Source organism: Monodon monoceros, unplaced genomic scaffold, assembly GCF_005190385.1.
Source record: "Monodon monoceros isolate NGI ecotype Baffin Bay Population unplaced genomic scaffold, NGI_Narwhal_1 Super_Scaffold_21, whole genome shotgun sequence".
Taxonomy (NCBI): Eukaryota; Metazoa; Chordata; class Mammalia; order Artiodactyla; family Monodontidae; genus Monodon; species Monodon monoceros.
Genome location: NW_021703778.1, coordinates 71,922,650 through 71,941,632, shown reverse-complemented (window position 1 = coordinate 71,941,632; position 18,983 = coordinate 71,922,650). Strand labels below are relative to the sequence as shown.

Here is an 18,983-nt window from a genome sequence, read left to right as displayed (position 1 = left end):
CCTTCTCAAATTCTTCCAAAATATAATAGAGGGAGCAACACTCCCAAACTCATTCTACAAGGCCACCATCACCCTGATACCAAAACCAGACAAGGATGTCACAAAGAAAGAAAACTACAGGCCGATATCACTGATGAACATAGATGCAAAAATCCTCAACAAAATACTAGCAAACAGAATCCAACAGCACATTAAGAGAATCATACACCATGATTAAGTGGGGTTTATTCCAGGAATGCAAGGATTCTTTAATATATGCAAATCAATCAATGTGATAAACCATATTAACAAATTGAAGGAGAAAAACCATATGATCATCTCAATAGATGCAGAGAAAGCTTTCGACAAAATTCAACACCCATTTATGATAAAAACCCTGCAGAAAGTAGGCATAGAGGAACTTTCCTCAACATATTAAAGGTCATATATGACAAAGCCACAGCCATCATCATCCTCAATGGTGAAAAACTGAAACCATTTCCACTAAGATCAGGAACAAGACAAGGTTGCCCACTCTCACCACTCTTATTCAACATAGTTTTGGAAGTTTAGCCACAGCAATCAGTGATGAAAAGGAAATAAAAGGAATCCAAATCGGAAAAGAAGAAGTAAAGCTGTCGCTGTTTGCAGATGCCATGGTACTATACATAGAGAATCCTAAAGATGCTACCAGACAACTACTAGAGCTAATCAGTGAATTTGGTAAAGTAGCAGGATACAAAATTAATGCACAGAAATCTCTGGCATTCCTATACACTAATGATGAAAGATCTGAAAGTGAAATCAAGAAAACACTCCCATTTACCATTGCAACAAAAAGAATAAAATATCTAGGAATAAACCTACCTAAGGAGACAAAAGACCTGTATGCAGAAAATTATAAGACACTGATGAAAGAAATTAAAGATGATACAAATACATGGACACATATACCATGTTCTTGGATTGGAAGAATCAACATTGTGAATATGACTCTACTACCCAAAGCAATCTACAGATTGAATGCAATCCCTATCAAACTACCACTGGCATTTTTCACAGAACTAGAACAAAAAATTTCACAATATGTATGGAAACACAAAAGACCCCGAATAGCCAAAGCAATCTTGAGAACGAAAAATGGAGCTGGAGGAATCAGGCTCCCTGACTTCAGACTATACTACAAAACTACAGTAATCAGGACAGTATGGTACTGGCACAAAAACTGAAAGATAGATCAATGGAACAGGATAGAAAGCCCAGAGATAAACCCACGCACATATGGTCACGTTATCTTTGATAAAGGAGGCAGGAATGTACAGTGGAGAAAGGACAGCCTCTTCAGTAAGTGGTGCTGGGAAAACTGGACAGGTACATGTAAAAGTATGAGATTATATCACTCACTAACACCATACACAAAAATAAGCTCAAAATGCATTAAAGACCTAAATATAAAGCCAGAAACTATCAAACTCTTAGAGGAAAACATAGGCAGAACACTCTATGACATAAATCACAGCAAGATCCTTTTTGACCCACCTCCTAGAGAAATGGAAATAAAAACAAAAATAAACAAATGGCACCTAATAAAACTTCAAAGCTTTTGCACAGCAAAGGAAACCATAAACAAGACCAAAAGACAACCCTCAGAATGGGAGAAAATATTTGCAAATGAAGCAACTGACCAAGGATTAATCTCCAAAATTTACAAGCAGCTCATGCAGCTCAATAACAAAAAAACAACCCAATCGAAAAATGGGCAGAAAACCTAAATAGACATTTCTCCAAAGAAGATATACAGACTGCCAACAAACACATGAAAGAATGCTCAACATCATTAATCATTAGAGAAATGCAAATCAAAACTACAATGAGATACTATCTCACACCAGTCAGAATGGCCATCATCAAAAAATCTAGAAACAATAAATGCTGGAGAGGGTGTGGAGAAAAGGGAACACTCTTGCACTGCTGGTGGGAATGTGAATTGGCACAGCCACTATGGAGAACAGTATGGAGGTTCCTTAAAAATCTACAAATAGAACTACCATATGACCCAGCAATCCCACTACTGGGCATATACCCTGAGAAAACCATAATTCAAAAAGAGTCATGTACCAAAATGTTCATTGCAGCTCTCTTTACAATAGCCAAGAGATGGAAACAACCTAAGTGTCCATCATCGGATGAATGGATGAAGAAGATGTGGCACATATATACAATGGAATATTACTCAGCCATAAAAAGAAAGGAAATTGAGCTATTTGTAATGAGGTGTGTGGACCTAGAGTCTGTCATACAGAGTGAAGTAAGTCAGAAAGAGAAAGACAAATACTGTATGCTAACACATATATATGTAATTTAAGAGAAAAAAAATGTCATGAAGAACCTAGGGGTAAGACAGGAATAAAGACACAGACCTACTAGAGAATGGACTTGCGGATATGGGGAGGGGGAAGGGTAAGCTGTGACAAAGTGAGAGAGTGACATGGACATATATACACTACCAAACGTAAAACAGATAGCTAGTGGGAAGCAGCCGCATAGCACAGGGAGATCAGCTCGGTGGTTTGTGACCACCTAGAGGGGTGGGATAGGGAGGGTGGGAGGGAGGGAGACGCAAGAGGGAAGAGATATGGGAACATATGTATATATATAACTGATTCACTTCGTTATAAAGCATAAACTAACACACCATTGTAAAGCAGTTATACTCCAATAAAGATGTTAAAAAAAGAAAAACAAAAGAAAATTACTCCTAAGTATGTTATTGTTTCGATGCTGTTGCAAATAGGATAGTTTCATTTCTTTTTCATATGTTTTCTCCTTAGTGTGTAGAAATCCAACTAATTTCTGTATGTTGATCTTGTATCCTGCAACTTTACTGACATCATTGATTAGTTCCAACAGTTTTTTAGTAGAGTCTTTGGGATTATCTTTATACAGGATCATATCACCTTCATTTCTATATACAGGAAGAGTAACTTATTTTTCCCCAATTTGGATGCCTTTTATTTCTTCGTCTTGCCTAGTTACTCTAGCTAGGGCTTCCAACACTATATTGAATAAGAATGGTGAGAGTGGACATCCTTGTCTTCTTCCTGATCTTAGAAGAAAATCTTTCAATCTTTCTCTATTGAGTATAATGTTAGGTTTGCATTTGTTATACTTGACCTTTATCATGTTTAGGTATGTTCCTTCTATACCCAATCTGCTAAAGGTTTTTATCATGAAAGGATGTTGTATTTTGTCAAATGGTTTTTCTGCATCTATTGAGATGATCACGTGACTTTTATCTTTCATTTTATGAATATATATTGTGTTTATTGATTTGCATATGTTGAACCATCCTTGCATACAAAGCATAAATCCCGCTTGGTCATGGTGTACAATCCTTAAGAGTTCTTGAATTCAGTTTGCTGATACTTTGTTGAGACTTTTTGTTCCTGTATTCATCAGGGGTATTTATCGTTTTCATTTCTTGTGGTGTCCTTATCTGGCTTTGGCTTCAGGGTAATGCTGGCCTCATATCAGTAGAATCAGTTTGGAAGTATTACCTTCTCAAATTTTTGTAAGAGTTTGGGAAGGACTGATGTTGATTATTCTTTGAATGTTTGGTAGAATTCGCCAGTGTAGCAATCTGGTCCTGGGGTTTTCTCTGTTGGGAAGTTTATGATTACAGACTTAATCTAGTTGGCTATTATTATTCTGTTCATATTTTCTATTTCTTCCTGATTTAGTCTTTTTTTAATTTATATTTTATATTGGAGTGTAGTTGATTAAGAATGTCGTGTTAGGGGCTTCCCTGGTGGCGCAGTGGTTGAGAGCCCACCTGCCGATGCAGGGGACACGGGTTCGTGACCCAGTCCGGGAGGATCCCACATGCTGTGGAGCTGCGGGGCCCATGAGCCATGGCCGCTGAGCCTGTGCATCCGGAGCCTGTGCTCCGCAATGGGAGAGGCCACAACAGTGAGAGGCCCGTGTACCGCACAAAAAAAAGAATGTCGTGTTAGTTTCAGGTGTACAGCAAAGTAGTTCAGTTATACATATACATGTGTCTATTCTTTTTCAAATTCTTTTCCCATTTAGGTTATTACAGAATATTGAGCAGGTCCTTGTTGTTATCTATTTTAAATATAGTAGTGTGTATATGTCAATCTCAAACTCCCAATTTTTCCCTCCCCTTTGGTAACCATAAATTTGTTTTCTGAGTTTGGGAGTCTTTCTGTTTTGTAAATAAGGTTCATTTGTATCTTTTTTTTTTTTTTTTAGATTCTGCATATAAGAGATATCATCTGATATTTGTCTTTCTGGGCTTTTAAAAAGTATTTATTTATTTACGCTGCACTGGGTCTTAGTTGCAGCGTGTGGTCTCTTAGTTGTGGCATGCGAACTCTTAGTTGCGACACATGAGATATCTAGTTCCCTGACCAGGGATCAAACCTGGGCCCCCTGCATTGGGAGCTCGTAGTCTTACCCAGTGGACCACCAGGGAAGTCCCTTTCTCTGTCTGACTTTACTCAGTATGACCATCTCTAGGTCCATCCATGTTGCTGCAGATGGCATTATTTTGTTCTTTTCTATGGCTGAGTAATATTCCATTGTATATATGTACACCTCTTTTTTTTTTTTTTTTTTTTTTTTACGGTACGCGGGCCTCTCACTGTTGTGGCCTCTCCCGTTGCGGAGCACAGGCTCCGGACGCACAGGCTCAGCGGCCATGGCTCACGGGCCCAGCCGCTCCGTGGCATGTGGGATCTTCCCGGACCGGGTCACGAACCCGCGTCCCCTGCATCGGCAGGCGGACTCCCAACCACTGTGCCACAAGGGAAGCCCTGTACACATCTTCTTTATCCATTCCTCTCTTGATGGATATTTAGGCTTCTTCCATATCCTGGCTATTGTAAATAGTGCTACAATGAACATTGGGGTGCGTGTATGTTTTCAAATTATGGTTTTCTTTGGGTAGGTGCCTGGGCATGGGATTGCTGGGTCATACAGTAGTTCTATTTTTAGTTTTTTAAGGAACCTCCATACTGTTCTCCATAGTGGCTGTACCAGTTTACATTTCCACCAACAGTGTAGGAGGGTCCCCTTTTCTCTACACCCTCTCCAGCATATATTATTTATAGATTTTTTGATGATGGCTATTCTGACCAATGTGAGGTGATGTCTCGTAGCTTTGATTTGCATTTCTCTAATAATAATTAGTGATCTTGAGCATCTTTTCCTGTGCTTTTTGGCCATCTGTGTGTCTTCTTCGGAGAAATGTCTATTTAGATCTGGGTTGTTTTTGATTGGGTTGTTTTGTTTGTTTTTGATATTGAGTTGCATGAGCTGTTTGTATATTTTGGAGATTAATCCCTTGTCGGTAGCATCATTTACAAACCCTATTCTGTGGGTTGTCTTTTCATTTTAAATATTTTAAATATAGCAGCATGAATGCATCAATCCCAAACTGCCAACTTATCCCTCCCCTTTGGTAACCAGAAGTTTATTTTCTTAGTCTGTTAGTCTGTTTCTGTTTTGTGAATAGGTTCATTTGTATCTTTTTTTTTTTTTTTTTAGATTCTGCATAGAAGTGATATCATATATTTGGAGTGATTATTGATGTCACTCCTTTCTGTCTCCTTTCTTTTTTTTTGTTTCTGTCTACCTTTGTAAAGTGGTGGTTTTCCTTAGTGATTTGCTCAGTCTTCCCCCACTCCCTTTTTTTTTTTTTTTTTAATGTTTCATGCCTCTAGATTTTTGTTCTGTGGTTACTTTGTGGCTTATATATCTCATTGGTAAAATAGTCCTTTTCATGCTGTTGATAGCACCTTGTTTTCATTCGCCTATATTCAACCCTTTTTACTCCTCCCCTTTTATACTTTTGATGTCCCAGTTTTACCTCTTTTTATGTGTACTTTCATTGTTTTTTATGTCACTAATTAGCATCATTCTGTTTCAGCTGAAGAACTCCTTTCAGCATTTCCTGCATGGCAGGTTTTGTTTGTCTGGGAAAGCCTTTATTTCTCCTTCATAGCTGAAGGTCAACTTCGCTGGATAAAGTATTCTTGGCTGGCCGTATTTATCTTCAACACTTTGAATATGTCGTTCCCCTCTCCTGGCCTATAGAATTTCTGCTGGGAAATCCATTGATAGCCTTGTGGGGATTCCTTTGTAGGTTACTGTTTTTTTAACCCCTGGATGCCTTTAAGGTTTTTTCTTTTTTTTCTTTGATTTTTGACAGTTTCATTATAGTGTGTTTTGGAGGTCTTTTTGCATTGAGATAATAGGGTTTCCTGTTAGCTTATTGGACTTTTATATCCCTTTCCCTCCCCAGGCTTGGGAGATTCTCAGCTATTATTTTTTTAAATACACACTCTCTGCTCCCCTCTCCCTCTCTGCTCCTTCTGGTAGACCATTATTCTTATATTTATTTTGTCGTCATATACGAGAGTTCTCGTAGGTTTTCTTCACTTTTTAAAAATCTTAGTTCTCTCTCCTCCTGAGTCATTTCTAAATTTCTACCCTCTGAGTTGCGGATTCTTTCCCAGATCTCATCTGCCTTATTTCCTAAGCTTTCTATACATTCTTGATGTCATTCATTGAATTCTCCAGCTCCAGAATTTGTCTGGTTCTTTTTAAACATTTCAGTATATTTGGTAAACAGCACCTTACATTCAGTAAATTTATTTCTATATTCTTGAATTGCCTGAGTTTTCTTGTAGCTCAGCAAATAAATCCTTCATCACAGCTGTTTTTAATTCTTTATCAGGTCACAGTATACTGTGCCTTTGGGTTCAGTTGCTGGAGAATTAGTTTTTCTCATTGTGATACCGTATCACTGTGATTTTTCATAGTGCTTGGTAAAATGTGCCCCTGCCATTGAGTTTGAAGTAGCACACATTTTTATTAGTTGCTTACTTTGTTCAACACTGGCAATTAGAAACCTTGCTTTTATTCTCCAGAAGGTGGCACCATAGCTCAAGTTTCCGGTTTCTCTACCTGAGCTGGCTCTGGGGCTGTGCTAGGGAGTGCCTGTGAAAAAGCTGGCAGCGGAGCGGGCAAGTGTGGGCTCTGCACCTGTGGTTGCCCACAGCCTGGCAAGGAGATCCTCCACTGCGGGGAGCCCCCAGTGGGCCACGCATGGACCTCCTGCTGAAATATGAGGCAGACAGATGGCAGGGAGTGAGATACTCCAGTGCCCTTTGTTCTTGTCTCCCTCTTTCCACTTCCACTAGTCAGGGAGGTTGCTTCTGAGGAAATTGTGCTGCTGGAGAGAAAGAGGTTCCTCCAGCTGTGACCAGCCAGGCAGTCCCTTAGAGACCTCTGTGAGGGAGGTGGCTGCTGTCCCCGGCAGTGGACGCCCAGTGTGCTCCTGCTCTTTCTCTGCCTCCAAACTGGTCTCCGTCCCGCTCCCCACAGTGTGCCGGGTTCTCTGTCGGGCTGGCTGGACCTCCTGTCCACCCAGTGCTGCACCCCCAGTCTAGCTTCCCACCGCACCCACAGAGAGTGGGGCTGAGGCAGGCTCAGCAGCTCCCTTGGATCTGCAGCCCTCTCCAAGGTCCATCCATTCCGTAGCGCTTATCAGTAGAAATCTTTTGGATGTTCTGGTGTAATGTACAGAGATACTTTTGTTCAGTTATCAATGACCCATTAGTTGTTCCTTTTTTTTCCCTCTTTTATTTACAACTCACACTGCCATCATGCTGCCATCACTTGCTCCTCTACCTTATATCTATGCATGTGAGTTGGGTATAATATCAATAATTTAAAATTTTCATACCTGGAGACTGAGTGCTGGTCTTGAAAGCCTAAGTTGAATGAAGTAAAAGGAAGATTCCAAATCAAACACAGTCTGTGTGTAAAGGATTGCCCAGGGGCTGCATTACACCCGGTGGGCTGGGAGAATGTTCCTGGTTTTCAACAGAGGAAATAGCCCCTTTGCATGCTGAAACAAGTATCCTCAACGTGGTGAGGGAAATTTCTAGTGCTTTCTTTTAATCCATCCCACAAACGTGCCAGCAAGGCACAATGCTAGGTTCTGGGACTAAGTGTTAAATTACTATCACACAACCTTGTATTTTAGTGCTTTTTATTTCAGTTCTTTTGGTATATCTAAATGTCAGAAAGTACATATATACAAAATTCAGAACACCTTCCTAAAATGGTTTTAGTATTGGCCAGTCTCTGACATCTTTCTTTATTTTGAAAGTTTGAATTGTCAAATATATGTCTAAAGTGCATTCTTGCAGCTAATCAATAGCAGCATTTGTTTTGTTTATAAACCCTTAAATATTCAGACAGGAAGTAGAAGAGTCACAATAAAAAGCAAAGCGTAAAAAAAAAAAGCGTGATCTAGATATATTCTTTCTTAATCAGCCAAGACAAATACATGCATGAATTAGTTTATAAGTATACAAGAAATATACAAAAAAATAGCATTATAAAAAAGTTCATACGGCATGAGCAAGAGGTGTCTTTCTCTGTTATTAATATTAAATATGGCAAGGTGTATAATATAACAAGTTTGTAGAATCCTAGATATCTTTGGAGCCATAGGGGAATCTTTATGTAGGCCAGTGTATGATGACATATCTGAGGTCTGTGGTATTCAACAAAGCTGGAGTTCTACAAGATGATTCATTCAGAAGACTCCTTCTGGCATTGCTTTGGAGAAATCACCAACACAAATGAAAATGTTCTTTTGTTATTGGGACTGTCAATTCATGGCTTCTTGCGCCTAAAAATGAAAAAAAATGAAAAAAAATGAAAACCAGCATTTAGTGCTGAATTTTGCAATGAATCTCTAGGAGGGCTTTGAGAGAATTCCTGTTTTATCATGGGAAGAGTTAAAAGTCCTTCTAAGAAAGCAAATAACTTATAAAATATGCTTATCTAGTATTTAATTTAAAAAACAACTTTCCATCTTTATCCTGTTGCACTGATTTCACAAACTGCCTGAGGAATACATGTGTCGAAAATGGACACATGGACCTGTATAGGTAGATATTTGAAAAGCAGCAGGTTTGATTAGTATGGGGAGAAAAAGGGGCCATAAATTCTGCCATTCCGTTTTATTTTAGTGAACACTTCTTGCTGTAACAAGAGGGGAATTAGGAAAGAATGGATTACAGGAGGAGCTGCCATCCCTGACTCCAGCCTCCCCTCCTTAGAGGTGATCTCAGTTCAGCCTCTGAAAACTTGATGAGCACAGGCAAAAATAGGAACAAGAGCGAATGTTCTTACAGCTCTAATTGCTCTTATTCGGCACCCCCCGCCCCCGGGTTCTCAGCACTGCTACTGCCTAGCGTAGTCTGCCAGTAGGGCCCAGATATTCCAACAGGCAAACAAAAACCACATAGGTCCTCAAAAAAAAAGTGGTTGGTAGGGAGAAGGGGTGGTGGGGAGGGAAGACACAGAGAAAGGCCACACGTGGTCAGTACTCACTTGGGTTGTGCGTGGTGCTGATACCCAGGCCCCAGCTGAGACCCTGCTCTCATCTCTACAGCCACAGAACACTGAGAGAAAAACCACAGAGAGGAAAGATCAGCTCCTCTCTGCAGTCTATTAAACAGATCTATTTAGATAGATTCAACCAAGGTGAAATCCAGCATTGCTTTCTAGTCCAGCACAGATACGTATGTTAAAATACCAATCAGGTACTTGAAATTTATTTGATGTGCCACAAAAATTGTGAGGTGGAAGGGTCTTTAGAGATCATCCAGGTAAATCTCATTTTCTATCAGGAAGAAGAAAGTGGCAAAGGCTAGAGCTTGGCCAGCTGACCCCCACCTTCCCAGAATAACAGTTCCACAGGGAAGTTCTTCTCCTGAGAAGATTCCCATCAGTTTGATGGGCGTTCTTGTTATTCTAGGGTGATGCTCTCTGATTTGATTCTTGGGCCCTATCCCTCTACACTAAAAACGGGCTTTGAGCTAAAGAGCTCCAGTAAAACCAGAGCAGAAATACAAATACCTTCTCAGATGTGCTGGGGACAGGCCTACAGGCTGCGCTGGCCATGTGGGATCAGACCTTAGTTGTTTGTTTCAAAGAGCATGAAAAGCTACAGCTGTAGGCCTTAAAATATGACATCCCTATAGCAAATACTTTTTACTCCTACCCTTGTTTCTACGTCGGTCCACTCAGACTCTGTTCCATCTGGTTGGGCAGGTGCTATTGTGGAAGATCTTCGTTTTCGACTACAGAAAAAGGGAAAACACAATGCAACAGAAAATAAGAATAGGAAATATTTTAGAAATAGGGAAATACCATATATACTCCTTCAGAGAACTGATACATTTTACAGGCTAGTCTGTTCCTCAAGAATGAGCAGCTAAGAAAATGACAGCCCTCTAAAGAAAGGAATTTGATGATCACTCACCCAGTTGGTGATTCTTGTTTCAAAGTCTCAATTTCAGTAAACTGGACGGATTGTCCACCACCCCTTGTTTTATAAACATCACCCTACAGCCAAGAGAAAAGGTCACCATTTACACGTTTTTATACATCCAAAGGGTAAACATACTTATATATTTCAAATTAAATTTAAGACTCTACTGTTTTATGGAAACTCCCATCCACAAAACCAGATGGTGCTTAGACTGCTGGGTCTGTACCGTTAAAATACTTTAAAGATTTGTGTACGTATCTCTCACTAAACAAAGAAGTCCAATGTAATATAATTAGTAGCATTCTTAATTGCAGAAAATAACATTCCTTTTTATTCAACCTATAATTTAAAAACTACACTAGAGATCAAGAAATCTGTCAGAAATTTCTAAATGTTAGAAGGCAATATACTTTCTTCTCTGGATGTAGCCCTCCTCTCATATTCAAATAACAGTACAGTCGTTTTTGTTTTTGTTTTGCCGCACTGTACAGCTTGTGGGATCTTAGTTCCTGGTCCAGGGATCGAACTCGGGCCCTCGTCAGTGAAAGCGCAGAGACCTAACCAAGGACTGCCAGGCAATTCCCTCAAGTGACAGTACAGTCAAAGGTAGGAGTTCCTTGTTTGGTTTACTTCTTAAGTAGGGGTTAAAACAAAACACATATTAATTAAAAGTACATAATACATCTGGAGCTCCTCTAACAAACCCGAGGCTCTAAGCCTCACTTGACAGAAAGTCGCGGATTTAGTTCCAACTCAGCAGATTCATAATCTAAGTAGTTACTTTAGTTTTCTAACAAACAGAGGTTTTATCAAATACCCATTTAAGTTCCTGTTGACACAGAGGAAGAGTAAATGGTTTTTTGTTAAGCTTTTTGAATATTTCCTTCTCTTGTGTAAATTTTTTACCTTAATTAGCTTAGTTTCAATCTCCCCATCGGAGGCTAGTTCCTGGTGGGTCAGCATGTACTTCTCACACTTAGCTAGTGCCTTTTCATTTGCAACAGATACAGTGATGGCGTGAGGGACCTGTGGCTGCATGACTGTCTCAGTTTGCAGGTTAGAGGCAGGCTTATGAGCTACCCATCTGTCTCCCGCAGAGCGTGATCGTCTGTGTCGCAGACGAACTGGTGGTACATTCTGATCAGGTTGAAAGAGGAATCAAGAAACAAGCATAACCCAGAATTAACTTAAGGGTGCTATTAGAAGTGCAGCAGTTTAGGCTACATTAGTTGGTGACAACATCAAAACAAATGCATGAACCTTTTCAAAAGCTCAACGTTACTCAAACAATTTAAATGTTCTCTTTGTATTTAAACAAAACCAACGAACATCCTTTGACACCAGCTTATGTATATGTATTATATATTCTACTAGGGAGCTTCCCTTTCAACAAAGAATGGAAGGAAAAGTTCTGGTAATGCCGCTAGTCTTTCCTGCATAGGTGGTATTCAGGACAAGTAATTCATTTTGCATTCTTAATCAAAAACCAGTATTTGTGCCTGCTATTGTGAGGTAATCTGTTAGGTCCATGACTATGTTAAAAGCTTCAGAAAGACCAGCAGAAGCCCTAAATATATCATAAGCCTCTAAACAAAAGAGAAAATACTCCTATCACAAACCAGGACCCTCCCCAAAGCTGGTGGAGCTGTAGACTACAGAATGCTAAAGGGACATAAGGTATAATGAGAACCTTGTGTATAAAATGATTAAAAGAATGTAGATAAAATACTTCTGAGTACTATTAAAAAATCTCAAAACAGAACTTTTTAAAAAGTTCAAAAGCAATAATGGCTAAAACATACCAACTTTTTCCCCCAAACGTTTCATAAAGGTTCCAAGAACTAGATATAGAATATACTGTCACATCAGCCTCTATCATACAATAAAAAACTAGATGCTTCCAGTAAAATGTTATATAACTTTAGGACAGTTAAATTTAGCACATTCAGCCTAAGGGGGAAAAAAAATCACATACAGAACACAGTTAAGTTTCTTTGTAACTTTGCAAACATCTTTCTGTTTACAAAACTGAAAGGAAATGCAACAGTCTGCCACAGCCCAAATCCTTCAAAGCTGGTCAAGTACGAACATCTAATTTAAAATGCGTATGGGGAGAACTGAAGTGTTTTTCCCTGTACAAGAAACAAATGAAGCACTAGTGACAAATCATGATACTGAAACATGGGCAATAGAGTTTGCCACTCTGGATGCCCAAACCTCACAAGCAGCAGGAAACTTCCCATTCTTAAAATAGCTTAATGTTGAAAAGGAAGAATGTGGCTCTCATGTCCTACCATTTAATTTAGCAAAGGTGACAGATTTCTCAAACACACTTAGCAATAAATACATTCTGAAACAAGCTTTGGAAGGATGACAGTCCTTACATTCTACTATCGTTTATGAGATAAATGATATTTTAAATTTCTTCCCCAATGAAGTATTATAAATTCAGTCCACCTGACCTAATTTTTGACCAACAAACCTAGATGCATAGATACTAGCCTAAACTTTTCTCTGCTGCACTTCTAAAGAGATTTTGATTTCAAGTGAAGTTAAAGGACCTCTAGTAAATCCTCTTAAATATCTCATAGCCAAATTAGATATTATATTAATGTTGACCAGGCATAAGCAGGCCTTGAATAGTTTTCAGTCTGTAGACTTGCATGAAATAAGGGGGATTTATTAGAGTTGATCAGAAAGACCAGCCACCATGATTTGCTCCCTAAAAAGGTTTAAAGCAAAATCTGCAAAGTAAAGAACTTAAGCGACTTTAGAATTATCAGTTGCCTTGGTAAATACCTTGTAATTCCCTTAATAATCAGGAATGCAGGCCACCTGAATGAAGTTTTTCTGCACCCTAAATTATACAAGAAAATCTAAAGCAAACATTTACTGTAAGATTAAGTTGTTTAGAAGAGAAATTCTTAAAGAGATATATTAAAATTTTACTAAATGTAAATTCACGATATTTGTCCACTTACTCAGATTCAAAGGAAAACTTTACCTTAATCCTTAAGAAGAAAATATAGACATGAGTTTGTTTAAACACCCTTGGATGAGGCAGAGCCCTTGTAAATTGAAATAAAGGCCTTGAGATTAAAAGCAATGTATTGGAGATGGAAACCTTCCTTCAGCAGTTATAAAACAGCTGGCCTGGGCTCTTCAAAAAATAGTCAATGTCATGAAAATCAGAAAAGGGGAGGATGGACTATTTTATATTGAAAGAGATTAAAGAGAGATAATAACCACATATAATGTATTCACCTTGATAGGACCAAGGTTTGAAAAAAGAAAAGCCATTATTGGGACAACTGGGGAAATGTAAACATGAACTGTAAGTTAGAAGGTACTTTTCAGGGTTAACGCTTTCTTAGGTGTGATGAAGATTGTGGTTATGTAGGACACGAAGCCTATGACTTACTGTCAAAGGTTCAAGAAAAAAAATATTTACAAATCTATTTTTCAAAATAAAAGTCTGGGAAAGCAATTTTAAAAATGAAAGTTCGAAAAAAGTCTAATTTGGGGAAGAGAAACCAAAATCAGAAGGATGTGCTCTAAGACACTCAGTCACTGACTCTGTGGATGCTCATCAGTTTATGCACATCCATGTGACTCTGGAATGTGCCCCAAGGACCTGCTTTCACTGAGCAGGAGGCAGTATTTCTGTGCCAAATGGGTTTAGGCTTTTTCAGATGAAGAGCTAGGCCTCAATTTCAGGGTAATTTGATCTTCCAAACTAACAGAAAAATTAGACCTTGTTTATATTAACGCTCACCCATCTTTCCATTGAACTTTCTGAAGCAAGTTAGTTAAAAAAAAACACAGAAGATTAAAATCTATTGCTACAATGCTTTAAAATAATACTGGCACTAACCCTGCTGCAGTGATCCTCTTCTATTTCTATCTCATTTCTGAGTGAAGGAACCACCTCCCTGCCTTCAGTCCAGTACATCCCTCGCCTTCTGTCTGACACGATACAAGTTTTACTTTGTCCTGGCTCCTGCTGCCTACGCCTTGCAATAGATGTGACATTGAGAGGTGTGTTGTACGAAGGAATTTTCTGCTCCCATTCCGAAATACAGGAAGCTACAGAAATGCTGCTGCAAGAGTTAGAGCACCTATGTAGCTGTGGCTGGCTCATGAGTTGCTGGCCGTTGGAAATCTGAGCAATACAGTTACTAGAAGGCTAAAAAAATTGAAGAGAAATTAATGAGCAAGACTTGAAAAAGGGAAACAATTCATTACTTTAATATTAGCACAGGAAGACATAGTTTTTGTACTAAATTACTAGTTTTTATCCTAAATTTGTGTTTATACTAAATTTGAAAATATTTATAAATAGAAATTTGAGAAATACAATAATATAAAAAAAATTGATTCTCACAGAAATAGTCACCTAATCTGAACAAACCTCTAGTACTACCAAGTTACTACACAACTACAAGTAACTTACCGGTACTGGTGATGGAGAAACAGATCTTTGAGTAGCTTTTTCTCGATCGCGCTCCCGAGAGGGTCTCTCTGGCCGTTCAGTTTTGGGTTCAATAACGATAGCCTTCAGTTGTTTCAGTTTTTCATCTTTCACCCAGAGTTTATTTTGCATCTCCAGCTGTTTGGCTGCCACTCGACGCTCCTGAAGGTTGTGTATGGCGATAAATATTCTAATTCAGTTACGGCAAACAAGTGCACTAGTTTACCTGAACGCTTTACTTCCTAAAGATGACAGTTCTCCAGTTCTTCATAATGCTTGTTAATTTGTTGTGACTTGTAAGGGCAGAGGAAGGAAGAGGAACTGAATAGGGGCTGCTGTGACCACCGCCACCAAAACCCTACCCCAAGTACAAGTGATTCAGAAGGCTACAACTAGAGATGAATCATCCCTGACCTGAGCACTGTATGAATGACACTCACACATTCTTTCTCCCACTTCATGGTTGTTTCTGTCACCATGCCTTGCAGCCTGGCTTCTAGTCTGCGCTTGTCAGAGAACTGTTGCTGAAGTTTCTGATTCTGGGTTTCCAGCTCCTGTTGCAGATTGCGCTTATCTTCTTCATAGATAGTCGTTGTTTTCTCTAAAATCTCAACCTGGGAAAGTAGACCATTATGTTCAGCATTTGGTATGTAAACATTTCAAGTCGCTTTAAAATAATCTCTCATAATCTTCTTATGCAAGCATAGTTACGGGAAGAAAAATCATGGAGAAAGCATTTTTTTCTAAAACTTCATCTGAATTCCCACCTCCATTCCTAGAAATGAGAACTTCTATTCTAAACAAGTTCCTCACTGAAAGATGAAGTTATAGCTGATTTCATGTGAAAATTACTTTTCCTGAAAATTAAGGCTTAAAATTTAATTTTTAGGCTACTTTCAGAATATATTGGTTGAGATTAGCTTCTCTCTAGAATGAATGTGTACCCCCCCAAGTGATCCTCAGTAAATGAGAGAACATTACACAGTAGTAAGTCAAAAAGCAAGCTATAATCAAAGCTAAACCGTAGAACATTCTCTTCGATTGCTAAAGTCTATTTCATAAAATTAAAGAGTATATTACCCCTTTTATGCTTTTCACTCGTATTTCCTCTTTTTGGGGATGGGATGAAGATTAGTAAATAACCAAATAACTCCCAGTAAGCAGCAGCTGCAGGCCAGTATAGCAGAACGGCTAAGTCAGAGACCAGTGCTAAATATACATCCATTATAATACCAAAGCCAACCTTGTATTCTAAAGTTTTGTTTTTCTTTTCCAGTCGTTCAATTTCCGATTTCTGTCCTGAGATCACCTTTTGTTTTTCACTTAGTTTTCCTTGAATGTAGTTTTCTTTATTTAAAACAGCATTGTCAAATTCTTGCAACAAAGCTTTAAAAGTAATAGCTGAAACAAGAGCATGCAGGCCAAGTTTACTCTGATTCAGAAATAACCAATGAAATCAACTTTTATGTGATGTGGGCAAGTTATTTTTTCTGAGCACATTTCCTCATTTCAAAATGGGGATTTAAATACCACTTATCTCACATTTTTCTTATGAAGATGGTAAGTGTAAGTACATTCACTGAGCACTTACTATGTACCAAGCTGTTCCTGTCCTACATGATTTTCATACATTATCTCATTTATCCTTACAGCACCCTCTGAGGTAGGAGCAATGACAATCCCCATTTTGCGGATGGAAACTAGAAATAAAGGATTAAGTGATTTTCTCAAAGATAGTTATTATAATGTAATACATGTTAAATGCCTTGCAAATAAGTAACTAGTAGGAACTAAAAAGTAACTGTTATCCCTTTGATCATCACTGTTGATTTTTGAAAGGGAGAAATTCATACCCACTTTTCTCTTTTGTTTTACTTTCTTGGAATATAAAATGATGCCTTGGGGACTACTAAGTTCAGAGACAAAATAACCCTTCCTTGAAGATTCTATCCGAACAAAGAACTCAATTCCCTGCAAATTTCTGGTGTTAAAATGACTGCAGTTTTGCACTTACACTGTTTGTGAAACTCATCAATCATCATTTGTCGTAGGTGATGTCGTTTCTCTAGTGCTTCAATCAGCCTGGGAAGAGTCTGCTCGTCATTGATATCCAAAATTTCGCAGGATGGCAAAGGTGGAAAACTCTGCAAAACCACTTCTGAAACCAGCAGTTCTGTATTGAGTTATTAAAAATAAAAAGTTAGTTACACAGGAAAAAAAGTTACTCAAACAAGTTTTAACACTGTGATAAGATCCCCAGTCAACATTGTACCTTGTTGGGCTGTCATAATACTTCCTTAAAAATGTGTTATAAAGAAGGAAAAATGAAAAAAAAGGTATATAATAAAAGAAATGTCACTTATACTTTGGTTCAGATTTTTTTTTGCCCTTGCTTTTTGAGGGAAAAGGAAGTAAACAGTTTTCTTATGTGAAACAGATTTTTTTAAAAAGAGAGAGACAGGCAGACTCATCAGTGGGCAGATGACATAACAGCAGCTCATACCATCTCCAACAGGACCTCCCCGGGCCTGGTTTCTGTATCGCCTTCCCGGCGTTAAACCACATATTGCCTTGTCTGTTGGTCTTGCTACTTCAACTTCTTGGGTCACTTCTGCAAATCTCATGACTTGCTAAGATACAAAATAAATGGGGTTTGTTTTTTTAAACAAATAAGCATATCCAAGTCTTTCTAAAGAAATTAGTAAATGAAACGGTAATAGATTGGTCATTAGTTCACTTCTGTAACTAATGGTTCTGTATCAGTTTAAAAAATGTTCAAAATGTCATTCTTCACATCCAAATGGTTGTTTTCTTTATAGAAAGTCAGACTTTATAAAGGCATTAAAATTACCAGGCTTTCTTCATAATCTTCGGCCTTTGGATTCACACACACGATCAGGCGTACTTTCCCTTCCCCATCAAAGTAGTTCTTGAACAGATGGGTTAACTTTGAATCGCGGTATGGAACCATCTATAAATATATTCAAATCCAAATACATAAGGCAGAAAATGCACACAAACAAAACTATCCAAATGTCCAAAGGCTGCTGCTTACCTTGTTAGTGCCATACGTTTGATTCTCTCTCAGGACCTCCATACACGTTCTTAGCGTCATTAGTGACTGATTAATGTTACCTGACAGAAAAATGTACACAGAAGACATTTGAAGACAACAATTGAGTAGCTAGAGTGTGGTCTGTTTGCCTATGAAATCCCTACTTCATAGAACTATTAGATGGAAATTACAAATGACAGATTTTAGTGGCTCAACTTAAAGAGCTGTCCACATCTGGCAGTGTTGCGGGAGAGGGTGAGTACCGTCCTTCAGGGACTCTATCATAAAGACTCTCCACTGAATGCAACATTATGCTTCATGACCCATAAAGTTTCTTTGATGTGAAAGAGTGTATTAGATACAGATGTTTAATATCCTCATAATAAAATATTTTCTCTAAAGCATGACCATTTCAGGCTACAGTTGGCTCCATCCGGACACTGAAGTCTCCCCTGCACCAGGAGGAGCTCCTGTCTCTACCAGTCAAGTATCTTAAGAGCCAACTAAATCTGTTCCCTCAATGTCTAAACAAGGGTTTCTTAGGCAGCACACTTGTTAGTCCCAGCCACTCGTTTGAATTTCTCAGTCGAAGCCAAGTCTGACAGATCTATCAAGCCAACAGTACAGGAGACCTCACCTGCATAGACCCCAGAAGTACCTGAGAATTTTTTCATCCTGAAACCTTAAGGTCAGCTGACTCCACCATGCTTTCATTCTTAGCCGCCTCTCAAAACACAGAGCTCGGGCTTCCCTGGTGGTGCAGTGGTTAAGAATCCCGCTGCCAATGCAGGGGACACGGGTTCGAGCCCTGGTCCAGGAAGATCCCACATGCCATGGAGCAACTAAGCCCACGCGCCACAACTACTGAGCCTGCACTCTAGAGCCCACGAGCCGCAACTAGAGAAAACCCGCGCGCAGCAATGAAGACCCAACACATCCAAAAATAAATAAAAATTTTAAAAACAAAACAAAAAAGCCCACAGAGCTCATCTGCACCTCTGTGATATTCCATGATGCATGCTTTATTTTTCTTGACCCCAACTCCCACTGCCCTTCCTCCTTTTCTGCCATTGTGTCTCCAAAATCGATATTCCTGTTAA

At 38.9% G+C, this 18,983-nt stretch overlaps 1 protein-coding gene and 1 long non-coding RNA gene across 7 annotated transcripts in view; one reads left to right on the top strand and one right to left on the bottom strand.

The window, feature by feature from the left end:
• Positions 1 to 17,177, top strand: part of LOC114904966 — a 44,172-nt gene extending 26,995 nt beyond the window's left edge. The window contains exons 2-3 of the long non-coding RNA XR_003796072.1: positions 10,849 to 10,963; positions 16,880 to 17,177. This is a non-coding gene — a long non-coding RNA (uncharacterized LOC114904966). The remainder of the gene's footprint in view (positions 1 to 10,848; positions 10,964 to 16,879) is intronic.
• Positions 8,046 to 18,983, bottom strand: part of KIF23 (kinesin family member 23) — a 34,386-nt gene continuing 23,448 nt past the window's right edge. The window contains exons 11-23 of one of the 6 annotated variants that reach the window (XM_029239406.1): positions 17,884 to 17,963; positions 17,680 to 17,799; positions 17,332 to 17,458; positions 16,843 to 17,001; positions 16,072 to 16,229; positions 15,269 to 15,442; positions 14,811 to 14,990; positions 14,232 to 14,543; positions 11,264 to 11,494; positions 10,349 to 10,431; positions 10,088 to 10,166; positions 9,415 to 9,485; positions 8,046 to 8,707 (exon numbers count right to left, since the gene is read on the bottom strand). In XM_029239406.1, the coding sequence (XP_029095239.1) occupies positions 8,692 to 8,707; positions 9,415 to 9,485; positions 10,088 to 10,166; positions 10,349 to 10,431; positions 11,264 to 11,494; positions 14,232 to 14,543; positions 14,811 to 14,990; positions 15,269 to 15,442; positions 16,072 to 16,229; positions 16,843 to 17,001; positions 17,332 to 17,458; positions 17,680 to 17,799; positions 17,884 to 17,963 (1,790 nt within the window). In that variant the 3' untranslated portion in view covers positions 8,046 to 8,691. Of the gene's footprint in view, positions 8,708 to 9,414; positions 9,486 to 10,087; positions 10,167 to 10,348; positions 10,432 to 11,263; positions 13,215 to 14,231; positions 14,544 to 14,810; positions 14,991 to 15,268; positions 15,443 to 16,071; positions 16,230 to 16,842; positions 17,002 to 17,331; positions 17,459 to 17,679; positions 17,800 to 17,883; positions 17,964 to 18,983 lie in introns of those variants that run through there. The other 5 variants (XM_029239407.1, XM_029239408.1, XM_029239410.1 and 2 more) reach the window with 5 other exon arrangements.